This window comes from Denticeps clupeoides, chromosome 8 (genome assembly GCF_900700375.1).
Source record: "Denticeps clupeoides chromosome 8, fDenClu1.1, whole genome shotgun sequence".
Taxonomy (NCBI): domain Eukaryota; kingdom Metazoa; phylum Chordata; class Actinopteri; order Clupeiformes; family Denticipitidae; genus Denticeps; species Denticeps clupeoides.
Genome location: NC_041714.1, coordinates 12,960,802 through 12,976,935, shown reverse-complemented (window position 1 = coordinate 12,976,935; position 16,134 = coordinate 12,960,802). Strand labels below are relative to the sequence as shown.

At 44.3% G+C, this 16,134-nt stretch overlaps 1 protein-coding gene across 2 annotated transcripts; it reads right to left on the bottom strand.

Annotated features, from left to right (window-relative positions):
- Window positions 1-72: 72 nt before the first annotated feature.
- vwa2 (von Willebrand factor A domain containing 2) lies at window positions 73-14,511 on the bottom strand. 2 transcript variants are annotated; one of them, XM_028989579.1, is made up of 16 exons: window positions 14,426-14,476; window positions 10,448-10,558; window positions 10,203-10,266; window positions 6,772-6,846; window positions 6,411-6,544; window positions 6,134-6,243; window positions 5,660-5,854; window positions 4,576-4,709; window positions 4,184-4,313; window positions 3,984-4,039; window positions 3,751-3,858; window positions 2,458-3,036; window positions 2,214-2,350; window positions 1,391-1,805; window positions 1,188-1,310; window positions 73-1,108 (listed from the first exon to the last, which is right to left on the bottom strand). In XM_028989579.1, the coding sequence occupies exons 2-16, from the start codon at window positions 10,490-10,492 to the stop codon at window positions 996-998; spliced, it is 2,418 nt and encodes an 805-aa protein (XP_028845412.1). In that variant the 5' UTR covers window positions 10,493-10,558; window positions 14,426-14,476; the 3' UTR covers window positions 73-995. The 2 variants fall into 2 exon arrangements, with proteins under 2 accessions (XP_028845412.1, XP_028845414.1); XM_028989581.1 differs by lacking the exon at window positions 10,448-10,558 and having other exon boundaries at window positions 14,426-14,511.
- Between the last annotated feature and the right edge of the window lie 1,623 nt (window positions 14,512-16,134).

Genomic DNA, 16,134 nt, shown 5'->3' with positions numbered 1-16,134 from the left:
GTACATTGTTGCGGGCACTTTTTTTCCCGAGAGAGAAATTCTCTTTTCCACTAGGTGGCGATGTGCAGCCATCAAACAAACGTTGGCCTCTGGTAAGATTTACAGTGAAGGCCTAAAAACTAAAACACTACATTTAATGTTTTTATAGAACATTCACCAGAGAAAATCTATAATAAATACTGCACAGTCACATGTGCGAGCAGCAGAAAAAAAAAGTTGATGCAGTGCATCTCAAAAACATGTGAATATTGTGAAAAAGGGCTATTTGCTTTCATAATTTCATACAGCTAAATCTTCAGAAATGCTGCATTCATTTGTTGATTATGGCTGAACTTCTGCCCAACTTCTGTAAAGGATCTTCACTCAATACATGGGACTGAATGGATTAAGATTCTTAAAATAAAATCTGTTAATATTTATTAAAATATGAAAACAGATAAACAAATTTCCACCATATAGATTTTTTATTTTTTAGGTGCACTAGCATGAAAGATATTTAACTGGAATAAAGAACATATGAAGTATGTAGGACCACATGAGTTTCCTGAGGACCACACTGGTGGAGAGGAGCTTGGCTCCTGGTCTAATCGAGCATCTGTCAGCGTGATCAGTGGGAGAGGAGGTGGCATTTACAGCAGCTTCCTGGACTAAGCTGTAGCTAATCTCAGTTTTAAGCATTTCCCTTTTTCTGCAGAACACACGTTCCGGCCCGTGTTCCATCCAGCATGTGAAGAACTTTACACTGTTCCTGGGAGCTTCAGCGTGTCCATAACCAGCCTTATCAAAAAAACTAAATATGGTTCCTGCATTAGATTCTTCATGACAGTTTCCAAAGTCTCCATACAGCAAGTGCTGGATGTGAATGTGTGTTTTTGTGTGTCATTCTGTGTCCATGATATCATGTGTGATGACGAGTGTATCATATGTGTATCCTCACTATGACTGGTGTGTGTGTGATCATTCTGTCGAGACTGTTTGTGTGTGTTTTGTCTCCGTCAGTGTTTCGTCGTTGTGTGTCGGCGGTTCAGGTCTCTGTGGCCCTTCCTGCCTGTGCGCCTCGGTGCCGCCACCCGGGGTAGGTCTCCTCTGGAGGGGTTCTTAGTGCTGCCTGTGACACACACACACAAACAGATGAACTGGACTGTTTAGTTGTGGTTGTGTTGGGGTAGGTATGGGGCAGCGCTTACGTGTCTCGCAGTGTGGCCCTTCCCACCCACGGCACTGGCAGCGGTAGCTGCTGTCCCACAGCACACACATGCCATCATTCATGCAGGGGTTCGGCCGACACAGGTCCACCGGCCTCTTCGCCTCTGCAGAGAAAGAGAGAGACGGACACCGTCTGTAACTTAGGATCACAGAAAAAACATGAGAAAAGTCTCTCCTCTCTCACCTACACAAACCATCTGCACCAAAACATCATCAAAGTACTTCAGGTCCTCATAGAAGGGCACGGTGATCATGTGATCGGCTCGTCCAGCAATCCGTAGCAGGCTCTCCTGCTGCAGGTCCCCGATGCCGACTACAAACACAAACACACCGTTGTCACGAAGCTTCTGGGCGGGTACCACCGCATCTTCTGCCCCTGTGCCGTCCGTCAGGACCACCACGGCTTTGTTCACGCCAGGCCGAGCCCCTTTGCCCACAGTCAGGCTGTAAGTGTGAACATGTAGCAGGGCGGAGCCTGTTGAGGCAGCCCCGCCCAGGAAGGAGGCTTCGGCCACAGCTTTGAGAATGTCGGAGCCGGAGTTGTGAGTATCCAGATCAAAGACGGTCACAGGGCGCCTGCCAAACACCACCAGCCCCATCTAGTGGAGCAAGAAAATAAAGAAAATCATGCTTTTACAACTCCACAGAATACATCTGACAGTTACCTGCATGTTGGAGAGGAGGAACTAACTACCCACCCAGCCCTTTCTGTCAGCGTGTAATTATTTCTGAGGCCAATTCATTTAAACCTGTCACATGGCCAGGTGTAGCACAGTGTCCATCTCCTCCATTTCCCTCCGTTTTCTACAATCCACGTACCGCTTGAAAATAGGGTATGTCAGTGGATGCCACAAACGTGACCACGCCCACTACCAACACCAACATGCAGATTCTCAGCACTTTAATTCAAACGCTCTGATGAGTGAACTAGTGAACATGCAGCTTTGTGAAGTTACTGACTCAGTGTATTTGAGTAAACTTGGTTGAAGGGTAGAAAGTGGTTCCACCTGCGCCACGTCGCGATTAATGTCAAACTGCACAGAGACGCTGCGGACAAAGTCTTTCAGCTGGATGAAGTTGTCCCGTCCCACACCACTGGAACCATCCAGAACAAAGATGAGGTCCAGTGGCTGACCAAGACATCCTGAGATATAGGATAAACAAAACAGAGCACCAATGTAAATCATGATCTTCGCCTGAAAAGATTAAGTGAAAAACGGAACATGATTGTGAGAACAGTCAAGATGGTACCCTGGTTGTCCACGGCGCAGATCTTGGCTCGAAGCTCTGGGATCTTGGTGCCGAGTCGGTCTGGTGAGGAGTAGGTTAGAGAGCGCTGGGGGTTTCCTGTGATGTTGTTCAGCTGAGCCTTGAGGTCTTCAGGTCCCACAGCAATGATGAACACCTCGCGGTCGCGTGCGTATTTGGCTGGTTCCACCACATGGTCAGTTGAGGGCGTGGCAGTCAGAAGCACCACCACTCGTGGCAGGTCATCGTGGACGTCGGCGAAGATGGGTGAGCTTTGGAAACCATGGCGTGTGATGTACTGCAGAGCTTTGCCCGTCATGGCCTTCCCTCCACGGGGCTGGAGGGCATCCACCATGCGCAACAGGGCCGTGACATCACGGTGTTTCCCAACCTTTGCCTCCAGCTTCACATCGTCACCATACTGGGCCAGGCCGATCTTGGTGGGAGTGTCAGCACCCACCACTGTCTGCAGGAAGCGCTTCAGGAAGGACTTGAAACGCATGAATCCTTCCAGGGACAGTGCTGTGGAACCCTCCACCAAGAAAAGCACATCCACGGAGCAGTCCAGATTCAGGGCCGGAGCTGGAACAGAGGGCCATGTAGCGAACAACCTGAGACGCGTTTTACCTCTACAGACGTAACAGCTGAATTTGGCAGCTAGTTGTACAGATGTGAGGGTTAGGCTACATAAACCATGAGGGCCGTGGGTAAATGCCATTAACTCTTATAACAGGGGAGTGGAGGGGAGTGGCCCTGTTGGCTGTTCCACCTCATCACTCTGCTTCTGAACTGTTTATAAAGCACTCAGAGCCGATGGCGAGGTGAGGTCAGGGGATGTCAGAGGTCAGGACAAAAAGACCCAGACCCATGTTACGTCACTCAGGTATGCACAAATATTGACTTGCTCAAGAGGGGGTCAGAGGTCACTGTCTAATTGTCCATGTCCCTCGCGCTTTTCCAATTCCTTTTTCTAGCCTGACAGAATTACTGTCAGTTTTAAGCAACACTGTTTTTTTTTTATCTGCAGACATTCTGAGAGGTTCCCCTGTAGGCCACAACCCTGAATGAAATCTGACCTCTCTGTAACCTGACTCTAGATGTTGACCATGACAACTTAAGCCTGGAAAAGGCCACCAATGAGAGAGAGACGTAGATACTGTTCAGCAGATACAGATCAGTATCTAGACCAGGAGTTCTAGGTTCTGGAATTCTAAGCTTGAACGGTTCATGCAAAAAAAGAAAAAGAAAAGAAAACGGGTCAGAGCTAAGGGCTCTTGGAAGGTTGGTGGAACTGACCACAGTGGGGGTCACTGCCGTAGCCAGGTGGACACACACAGTGGAATTTCTCCAGACCCTCAGACACACACGTCCCCAAATTCTGACATGGCTGAGAATCACACGGATCTGCAGACAACAGAAAGTTCATTCTGGGTGGAAATGTGGCTTCTCCAACAGAACACGTTTTAATTTTACTGTGACCTCTGTGCACATGCTGAAGCAGATGCTGAACAGCATGAGAAACATCTTACCGTAACACACAGTCCTGTGGCATGCAGCAGGGTGTATCTTGTACTTTTTGCTGTAGCTGTAACACAACAACAAACATACTAGTTCTGCCAGGATAACATGCATGATGAGACCGACAGGACAGTGCAATGTGTAGAACCGCTGGGCAGACATGGAGAGAGCCACGTGCTCACATGAAGGCCGAGAGGTGGAGAGCACCTGCCTGTAGAAGGGGCAGAGCGAGGTGTAGGGGGAGGAGCCTCTAGATCCCTTCCAACACACAAAGTTTCCCTGCAGCTCCTTCACCGTCTCCAGTGTCTTCCTCTCGCAGGAGAAGGACTGGACCTTACAACCTGCGAGGGGACGGAAGACAGTGACTTGATGTGTACAGAACATGATGAGATATAGGGTAAATAGGCAGTCTGGAACTACAGGTCAGTATCTGAACAAAGTATATCAAGGGCTTCTGAATAACAATACATGATTAAATGAATGGAAACAGTTAAATTAGGTTACATGAAGAAAGATATAAGAGGTGCACCATATGAAGGAATATGATAAACATCAACCCAATTTAAATAGGCAAATATGTAGTCTGTGTTATGACGTGGTTACCTGGTGGCACGGCTTTACACACAGCAGATGTGCTTAGAGCTGTGCAGAGGCCATTCACCGCATCGGAGTAATGCTCCGCAAAAAATACATGCTGCTCCACAGGGGCGCTGGCCAAGGCGTGGAGCTCCTCCCACCTGAGAGACACACACAGACACAGGCGCAGACAGGCAGATGAAATTTGTTCGAGATCGGGCTAATGTAGCCATCTGTCTCATCCCAATATGCACTTCTGCGTAAATTATGGCAATCAGGACAGGCGTGACCTGAATAAAACAGTCAAGAAGCAGTCAGAGTTCCAGAGCTTCCCATTCAGAACAACTGTGTCCAAATATGATCTACTGACCCTGAGGATCAGCCAATAAACAGAACCATAACTCTCAGCAGAGCACATAATAACCATAAACTATACACACAGACTCTCCTAGTGAGTCATATGCATAATAACCATAAACATGCACAGATCAGATCCAATCTCTACACTTGCCAAGAGCTCCATACACTCCGTCAGCACCTGCCTATATGCATCAACTCGCTACCATGACAATAACTCACACACTGAAACTGAGTTATTATGCGGCCGAGTGTGACGCTCCATTCACAGCTTCTGGATTCACGCTGAACCCTGACCTATTCCCACTCTTCCCATGACTGAGATGTGGAACCTTCCTTTTTAATCCTTTTAATGCATCATTACACACTTACACTTACAACCAGGCAAAACAAGAACCTGCCAATCACAGTAAGAGTTGCTTTAACCTCCATTTCAGTATTCCGCGGTGAAGTTCGGTTTGCATGTTTAGATAAAAGCACTCCGCCGGTGCATCTCAGAATCTGATGAAAGAGGTCATTTACTTTCAGAATTAAAAGAATAAAGGTTCATTCATAATCTGAACCGAAAACTGATTACTTCAACTTAATTGTAAGGTTTACCATTTAATTGAGAAAGCCTTAGCTTTTCCATGATATGCTATGACATGATATGCTTGAGACTAAAATGCAATTGAACCGGATCTGCTTCAGAAATCCCAACCAGTGGGAACACTTTAGAACACTTTAGGATCTGCAGAAGAATGAACTATGTTACCGTGGGTAGCGGATGCCCACGGTGTACACTGTGACCCCAGACTGCTTGAGCTCAGTGGCCGCCTGCTGCACGGCCCCCTGGGATCTCCCATCAGAGAGGAGGAGGAGGACGCGTGGAATGCTGGAGTTCCTGTCAGCTGAAAATCCCTTCTTCAGAACATACTTCAGGGCCAGACCTGTCTGAGTACTGCCTCCCCTGAAAAAGAGAGAATTTATTCGTACTCCAGAGTAGACCACGAGGAACTGTTCTGTGTGTGTGTGTGTGTGTGTGTGTGTGTGTGTGTGTGTAGATTTACACTCCTGGCCTGCAGCTGTGCTGGAAGTTGTAGCACTAACAGCTGTGAAATCAGCACATGCCAACCTCACCAACAACTGCAGCATCCACTAAGAAGTGTGTGTGTGGCAGTCAAACACAATCTTTAGAGCATGTATTATAACACACACACACACACACACACACACACAAAGTGTGTACCTGTAGGTTATTTTCTTCAGATGTTTCTTCAGTTTGTCTCTAGAGCTGTACGAGTTCAGAGAGATTTCCGTTCTGACTGTGGAGCTGAACTGAATGACCCCCACTCTCACCTGACCACATAACACACACACACACCATTCATTTGATAAGCATTAAGGAACACAGTATATACTATATAGTGACTACAGAATATGATTTGTGTGTGTGTGAGAGAGACAGAGAGAGAGAGAGAGAGAGAGAGAGAGAGAATAAGTTAAGATCTTTTGATGTGTCTAACCTTATCAGGTCGGATGTCCAGCGCATCACACAGTGTAAGAGTCAGGTGCTTGGATCTTTCGAAGCTGCCCTTTCCCACACTGTAGGAGCCATCCAGCAAGAACAAAACGTCCACAGCAGCAGAGCACTGCATCACTAAACACACGCACAGAAAACATTTATAGACATTTAGAGTCAGTGCAGGTGCAGAGGTTCTGCTTCAGGCAGATTTAACCCCTAATAACAGCAGCATGTTTCCACTCGTCTAGGAAAATGATAATCCATGTAGCTGTCATGTTAGAACCTGGCCTCAGTTTTTAGGGGTTATTAAACTTTGACACACACACACACACACACACACACTTTGCCGTGGAGGGACTCACTCTCTGCTGCAGCTTTGATTTTCAGGATGGTATCGTGGTCGACCAGGATCTCCTGCACCAACAGGCTGGGGCGCACTGAGAGTAAGAGACAGGATGGGAGAGAGAGTCTCTGTTCATGGAGCACCATAAGTGGTCAAGCACTAAAACACATATGTCGCACTTAAGTGGCTCTGGATAAGACCATCTTCCAAATGCTGTAAATGTAAATATGACAGACAGGTGACTCATCGAGGATGCTGTTCATCGATGTGAGCTCAGCCTTTAACACCATCATCCCTCAGAGACAGTCCCCTAAGATGAGTGGGCTGGTTCCACATCACGGAGGACCTCTCTTGGTCCCTCAGCTCCACCCCCATAGTCAAGAAGGCTCGTCAGCGTCTACTCTGCACTGAGGAGACTGAAACTGTAATGTTTCATACACTACAGTTGATGGTGAGAGCAGCCAAGAAGGTCATCAGTGTGCCCCTACCACCCCTGAGAGACATTTTCCAGACCCGCTGCTACAACAGAGGCAGAATCAAAATGAAGCATGACTCTCACCCGCTACACACACTTTAACTGTCTGTCAAACAATTTCGCGGCTTCCATTCTTCCTCTAAGACATTGTGTAACAACCAACAAGTCATCAGGACACGTTCAGGACACGTTCATGTTCAGACTACCTCGCACCTGAGCTTCATGGAGACTCGCTCCAGAGAGAAACCCTCCAGAAGTTTGAGGGGCATGTTGGGAAGTTGGGTCTGGGTAACAATGACTACTGAGCTAAAATGAATAAATTGGACTCATGCTTTAAAAAATAAATACATTTTAAAATTCGACCTTCAGTCAACCGGTCTGGTTGGATCAGCTTATTAAGATTGTAATTCCTTGTATATCTTGTTTCTATTGATTTAATGTATTTGTAGAGCATATTTAAGTGACCTTAGTGAATACATGACCTTATAGTGAATAATACATGACATAAGTTAAAAGAACAGAAAAATAAAAAATATATAAGCAATAAACATAGCAACAATTTATGATTTAATGAACAATATGCAGAAACACATTAAAATCAGTGTATTATCCTGAACTTAAAAATAGGTTTTAAGCAGTTTTAAAACCATCATAGTATTGCCATATCTCCCTATTTTTTCCTTAATTTTTCAGCCTTGACTTAATTTTAAAAACTTTAATTTCCTAGATGGCTGTGAAAGATTAAAGATCTACAAGACATGTTGGTACTTCTCCATTAAGACTTTTATAAACCAATAACCTTAAAATCAATACTAATATTGACAGGAAGCCAGCACAGGGAAGCTGGAACTGGAGTAACATTTCTTTTGGTCTGGTTAGAAGGTGAGCATCTGAACCAAAGACTAATCCCCAAAGTCCCTTTGTATAAGTAAGCATTTACCTCGGACAGTTAAACAAAGCTTGTCTCTACCACCGATCTGGTCTATCAAGATGAAGCCCAGGGTTATGGCTGTTTGATGGCAAAAAGAAGCTATTGGGCCAATGGCACGGTCACGGCCATTAAGGACTGACACATTACCAAATACAATCATTTATTTTTGTTTATGTTGAAAAAAATGATCTCCCTCCAAGAATCACTTTAAGACAGTTCTGCAGTGTTTGAACTAAGTAAGAGCTATCAAATTGAATAGATCTGTATATCATCTGGAAAAAGTGAAAGGACATATTGTTTTTCCTGAATTGTTATCCTAGTGGCAAAAAAATATATATACATATAATGGGACCTAAAACAGAACCCCTAGACACTCCACACCTGACTCTGTTGAGGAATACTGAGATTAATCAATAAGACCTGAACCAATCACATGCAGTACTCCTAATGCCAACACACAACTCCAGACATGATGAAATAATGTTTCTTATATCATTTCTTATAATACATCTATAAATACCTTTCAAATACCTGACCAATCCATAACCTCAACATGCAAAAGCTAATTTATTATCAAAATAAAAAAAAATACACACACGCACGCTAGCTCATACAGAATGAAAGTCACAACAGTTGAAGTCTAAATCAAATTATTGATCTTTTGTTCATCAGTTCTTTCCTCTTGTGACACATGCACACACACACACACACACACACACACTGTAAGTGAGACATCTGTAAACCCAAACTAACAGCCCAGTCGAGCTCCTAAACTTTCACCTCATAAAGCTCAGGCAGGATGGCCTTTCATTATGGCTCTGACCTCTTCACACCAGTCCTGCTGCCGCTTAACATTTACAAACTGCTTAAGAGCATGAACAAGGGCTTGACGTTTGTCTGATGTTGACCCCTGTGTGACCCCCACTGGTAATAACTGTTACCTGCTGTCTGTGGAGCTTCAGGTTTCTGCTGTAATCTGATTTAAGGTACATTTTAAATACACATAATTTAAGTTTTATGTGAATATACAAATGACAAATGAAAAATGATATTAAAACTCAGGGCAGATTATCCTCAACAGAATAATGAATGTGTCTACAAGTGACAGAGGGACTGGAGGAAACGGGGAAGATCTTAACAGATCTTTCTGACACCAATTCCTGGAGACGCCGCCTCGTAACTCTCCATGAATGTGGCCCAAGGCGTTGGTCCTGGTTAGTGGAAACATCATGCATGGTCATGGCTGAAACCTGGAATAGCCTGGGCATGCTGCTGTCATGCAGTGTTGTGCTCTCAGAGGCGACCTGCACCTCCCCGTGCTCACTGCAGATTAACAGCATGTGGAGAATCGGCTAGTATTAGCACAGCTGTTAAATGCAGGGGGGGCAAGACCCTCTGACATATTTACTGCCCCACAGGTCTGTCTGTGACATAAATTTGGGAGTGAATAATGTGGAATAGTTCTACTGAAAATTTATTCCTGTGGTCACGAGTGATCACAAGCAAAAAATGTGATGTGAAATGTGTTGCTGCGGTGATTTTCTTTATTGTGAAGAAGTTCAGTGTTTTGGTGATAGACTGTAAATGCTGAGCATACAGCTAAAACAGTCATCATGAAAAGAAACCAGAGCATCTCCCTTGGTGCTAAAATTATTTGGTAGGTGCATCCGTGGAGGTTAAATACTCTGGGAAACTCAGGGGAATTTTGTTTAGGATTGTCTGGGAACCTCCTCTGTACCTCCAGCCAAGTGCTTGCCAGTGGAGCACAGAGTCTACAATGTTAAGGTTCATAAACCATGACTTTAACCCAGACCTGTGTTAATTTATTCACATTCCAGGACCGAGTTAAAACTGACCCAACAGTAGATGCACCTTCACCTTACAGCAGAATAAAAATCTGCCCAGAAGAGCATGTCTTGTTTTGATCTTAATTTCTCACTGGCCTAGAACATATTTATCTCCATGGTATAAAATGCCATAGCAGAATAATATAACAGAATAGCTGGAACTAACCATTTGAAAGAATCTCCCACCTGTCCCTTACCTTGAAGGAGCAGAGGCAGCAGAAAAAGCAGAGAAAGCTGACGTGTGGACTTCATCTTCAAGAGCTGGAATGGGCAGGAAAAAAATTTCTTTATGAACTTTATCAAGGCTTTTTGAAGGACAAGTAGCTCCAGTGGGAAAAATGGAGCAGGAGGATGTGACCGTTTGAAACCGCATGGACCTTTCAGAGCCATAATGGACAATGCCAATCTGGTTGGTGGCCCTGCTGGTTGGAATGACAACTACCTGTTCAAGAGGGTCCAGGCGGGCTGAAAATAGGGCCGGTGCCATGTCCACTACACATGGAATGAAGCCGAGCTAGAACGGCCTCCATAACGTTCATAGTGAATCAAATGTCTGCATGAAGAAAGGAGACCATCAGAATAACTGGTCCTGGAACTGAATAATTAATTTATAAATTTTTTCTAAAAATAAAATTATTAAATCAAAAGCTTTTTCTCATTTATTCTCATTTTCTGACATGCATCCAGTAATCTAAAGAAAACATGATCAGCTACAGATTTTCAAATAAATCAACTTTATTCCATGAATATCTTCATATCATTAATACATGTTTGAATGTACTTTATCTGGCTGTTAATTGAAGAAAGTTAAAGTAGGCTTAGAGTAAGCTTGATGTTTATGACATTGTTCAGTGTGTGTGTGTGTGTGTGTGTGTTTGTGTGTGCACATTGTCAAAGCACCAGGTCAAAGGTCACACCTTCAAGGCCTCAGCTTCTGAATTAAAATTAACAGCATGCTGACAAACAACCTGCCACCGACTCAGAGGGCTGGAATTTGCGCCGCCTGTCACGGCTGAGCGCTACACATCAACCCAGCGGTGATTCCCACGCCTCCGTACAAAAACCAGCCGAGAGACCAGGAGAGCAGATAAAACACCAACCACACAGTTACAAACACAATCAAGACCCCCCGGGTCTATCAAAAGAACCAAGAGCAACACCTCAGGTGCCACAGCGTGTCGGCATGTGCGTTGCAGTTGGTTTAATATGTGCTGGAGACTGAGAATGGTTTATTTACCACTCTTCTGTGTGTGTGTGTGTGTGTGTGTTATGTCTGGTCAGAGGTATCTGATTGGCTGTGCTCCATGTGTAGAGTGCAGCGTTTGTGATGATGTTACGGCCGGCAGATTTGTGAAGAGGATCTGGAAGGTTTCGCACACACACTCATACTTCTGAAGAAATGCAAAAGGGGGAAACCTGGGGTTTCAGACATGCAGGAGTCGCTTTTCCTTTGTGTGCGATAGACATCTGAAGCCTCTGCCTCTAACAAGTCTCACGATACCCATCACAGAACCCGTACAGACCCCTTCCATTCAACCACCTTCTGGAAAAAACCAAGAACAACAAAGAAAATGACAGACAAGGCCTGTTAAAAATAATCCCCTCCGTTTTATCTGTGACAGCAGATCAGCTCTTGCAAGCCTCCATGCAGGGCAGGGGAGATCGTTCATTAAAAAGCCCTTCTTTCATCTCAGGGGAGTTTGGTCATCTTGCCCTCTGAAGATCTGAGGTTTGAAAAGTGAATCTTTTGTAAATTTCTGTGTTCAGATCCAATTCTGGTCTAAAGAATATTCCTAAATTGGTGATTGTGGACAATCTGGTGCAGACAGACTGAGGGACAACAGCAGTTTGTGGTCGTCTAGAATTGACCTCTACTGTGCCCTGATGAAGAAACATTCTGCATCAGGGCACAGGACTCGAGGACAAACCCACTGCATGTGCATGCCACCCAGGAGCAGAAGTAAGTAGACACCAGAGATTTTAAGATACGTTAAAGGGTTTAAATGTAGAGCAATGCCGGTAATTTTAAAGAGTGTAAATGTAGAGAAAACCTTGAATATTTTAAGGCATGTAAATACAGAACAACGCTGGAGATTTTAAAGTGTGTAAATCTTGACCAATGATGGAGATTAAAAAATTTCAATGCATAGCAATGCCGGTGATCTTAAAGAGTGTAAACGCAGAGCAAGACTGGAAATTTTAAAGTGTTTAAATGCAGAGCAACAGCAGAGATTTTCAAGCATGTAAATTAGAGCATTAATGACTTGAAAAGTCTTGGATTATAACTTCTTGCATCTCAGTGGATCTGCAGCCAGACTCTATTCGTTTAATAGGCTGCAACACTGTGACCTGCAGATCTTTCCTCACATGCAGGAAGAACTACAGCATCAGGGCAAAGACTCTTCACGTTCAGCTTTACTGTTCACGTTATGAGCAGCAAGTTCTGCATATTGTCAGAATTTAACAAGCAATTTACTGACTTTGCATCTATCAAACCTACTGCCAACAACTTGTGTTTTCCATTTGGTGCCAATATTGATGTGGATTGCACATCAGTTGCACAGTAGTAGCACCATTCTATGTGTATAGCTCTGCTGTTCAGAATGAGATTGTCACGTCTACGGACTTACGGGGGAAGGAAGCGCAGAGGTCTGACATGCTGGGAACGGGGTTTTATTATAAAATAAACAATTACAAATAAGCAAAGGCGCCGTGGCCAAGAACGGGAAATAAAGAGGAGAACTCAAACAAGCCTGCAGGCGTGTGGCAATTGCCAGAACTTAAAACACAACACAGAAAACTGAAGTCCATGAAAATGTCATCCCTTTCGAAGTGGCGGAAATCTAGGGGTTTTATGCACCGTCAGGATTGGCCACCAGTGTTGAGCCCAGCTGCAGTCAATCCTGACAGAGATTGTCACACTGCAAAATGACATTGAAATGAAATCCAGGGTAACACCCGGCATGAATCCAAGTTCTGCCACATACTGCTGAAATAAAAGTCCCAACCTCAGAAAGTGTGCCTTGAACTTGACAGCACTTTTTGGGTCAACACAATCAAGCCAAAATACAGATCTACAATGACGATGAGCATTTAGTGTCCTGTCTAAGATTTGCAAGAAGCACCTATACTGCCCTGACTATGAGAAACCAGCTGCATTCCCAGTAGAGATATACAGTACAGGCCGAAAGTTTGGACACATCTTCTCATTCAGTGTGTTTTCTTATTTTCATGACCATTTACATTGGTAGATTCTCACTCAAGGCATCAAAACTATGAAAGAACAAATGTGGAGTTATGTACTTAACAAAAAGTGGAGACCTGGCCTCCACAGTCACCGGACCTGAACCCAGTCGAGATGGTTTGGGGTGAGCTGGACCGCAGAGTGAAGTCAAAGGGGCCAACAAGTGCTAAACACCTCTGGGAACTCCTTCAAGACTGTTGGAAAACCATTTCAGGTGACGACCTCTTGAAGCTCATCGAGAGAATGCCAAGAGTGTTCAAAGCAGTAATAAGAGCAAAGAAACTAGAATATAAAACATGTTTTCAGTTATTCCACCTTTTTTTGTTAAGTACATAACTCCACACGTGTTCATTCATAGTTTTGATGCCTTCAGTGAGAATCTACCAACGTAAATGGTCATGAAAATAAAGAAAACACAGCTGTGTACATGTTAAATATTTAGAAAGGCAATATCTAGAGTAATAATAGAGTAGTATCTAAAGAGTAATAATTCTTTTTTTGAACTGCTAGATCTGTGCACACAGTCAACTTGAAAAAAAGATTTTCAGTAAAACAGGTTGGGCAGCCCTGGCTGGAAGTTTGTATCTGCCAATATAAAGTAAAGTTACAGGTGACAGCTTTTACTAGTCAGTGTCTGCATTTATAAAGTAAAGAGATGCCCGAAAAAGAGAAAACGATAGGCATATAAGAGATTCTGTGATACATTTATTTGAGCTTTGCCCTTTGTGCACCATGATGCATTCTCAAGTCACCAATAGAAGAAAAGCATTGAAGAAGCATGGATGGCGGTATTCTGGAGGAAAATGCCGGATACTACAGGCCCGCCAGGTGTGCTCTGGCAGTGAACAGGTGCCGTTGTACCGGGATGGAGGTGAGGAACACATCATAAACTTCCTAAATTTGAATTTGCAGTGGTTTACAACTGCGAGCTCTTACAGTAGAATTAAGAAGACAGAAGTCTGACAACGTGGTGGCTGTTATTATATCACCTTTATTAAATCGATCACTTATAATGGTGCCATGATAAGTGTATCAAAAAATGACAGTACTGCTGTAAACACTGCCAGCTTACAAAAGTTAAAAAAAAATGTGAGCAGTTAAGAATACTTTTGTGCGTTATGAACAATACGAAACAGTCCAATTATTACACAAGACGAAAGCCACGCAGAGACGTACCTGTAGCAGATTCGGGATCCTATTATTATCCGTCGAGACCGAGTCCGTCCCGTAGCCCGGCGGAGCGGGAGTCCCGCTTCTCCAGACTTCCGTCTCCCTCCGCATCTCCACCCCTCCCACCAGCTCAGGATCGGCCGAATTCCAGCGACACGGAGGCGAGCGCAGGTAGAGGAATACTCATTACTAATCGCGCAAATTGCTGGGTTGTCGGGAGCCAACGTGGAAAAAAAAAACAAAAAAAAAAAAAACACGAGCGCATTTCTACATTGCGTATAAAGTGTATGAATGGCTCATAAAGCAGCTGTTAACATGTTGCTGAGGTGTTTATACTGAGATCACAGGGGAGAGGAGAAATCCCCCCACGCAGACTTTACTGCTTTATTACCACAATGTAGCTGCTTGACCGGCCAAGACAATAATGAAAAAAAAATAATTATAATAATAATAATAATAAAAACACACAACAAAATCTTTACTGAAAGCAGTCTGTTATGTCATTATGTTCTAAAATGGTTTTTAGAAATGTTGAAATAAACAGTCCGAATTTTCCAGAATGGAAATGTGATGAGTTTTCATCTGAAGGCCGAGTGGGAGTTCCATCAGGAAGCACGGCAGTGGGCTGCAGACTGTCTTTGTCAGGGGCCAGAGCCTGAGCTTCCCGAGGGGGTCTCCAGGTTGGCCAGCAGGATAGGGGACACCTGCTTCATGCCCCGGCATCAAATTGAGCAGGTTGGAGGAGCTGCCTAAACCCCGGGCCGTGGTCGGACCTCGAGGAGGGGAACTTCTTCTTTCTTTCAGCGCCCGGGGAGAGAGGAATGTTCAGAGTAGTGGGAAAGTATAATTACAGGCCTCTAATCCCTCTGTCTGCAGACTGTCGCTGTCGTAAAACACACACAGTACTGAGGACGGATAAGTATTTTTCTGAAGGGGGATGAATAAAATGCATTTTTACTGTGACGCCTGAGCACCTCGCCTGCTTCCGTGTTTCCATAGTCAGCGTATACAACACTGTCCATGTCGCTGGTGTTCACCACAGTGGCACAGTACCGGGTCACTAGGGACAGAGTTTCTGGATATTTCCGGATCTTTATGGCCAACGTCATAATAAATTACTTTAAACAACAAACCTCCATACCTTGATGGAGTTTGTATTCAAAACGGTGCATTATGATACAGCAAAGCTTGTGAGCAGTGAGTCTGCCATGTAGGGATTAATCATGATTAATCGCAATCAATTCTTTGCCAAATTCAGGGTTTGATGACCTTTCACTAAGGGTCACTGACCACAGGTGTTGGTTTGTGTGAATCTGAGCTCAGCTGTTCATAGTGAAATACTGCCTGCAGGAATGCAGTGTATAACACACACACACACCCACACACACACAACAACCTGTCACTCTTGACTGTAGTGTGTTATTATCCTGCTGCAGATGGGAAATTACTGGCCGGGGCTGGAATGCCACAACTAAAGCAGCTGGATTCTTTTCTTAACCATCACCTGCGCTGGTACCGACATGCCGCAGCACACGCCATTTAAAACCAGGAGCGCTCCTGATCTCCTGCTGAACTGATAAATTGCCTCTTTAACATATCACCATCACTGATTTTATAAAAGCAGGTCATTGGAGATTCATTTTAACAATGGTTATCCCCCTGGAGACAATATCAAAATTACGCTGTGATTGTACCACATGATTGGCACTAGAGAG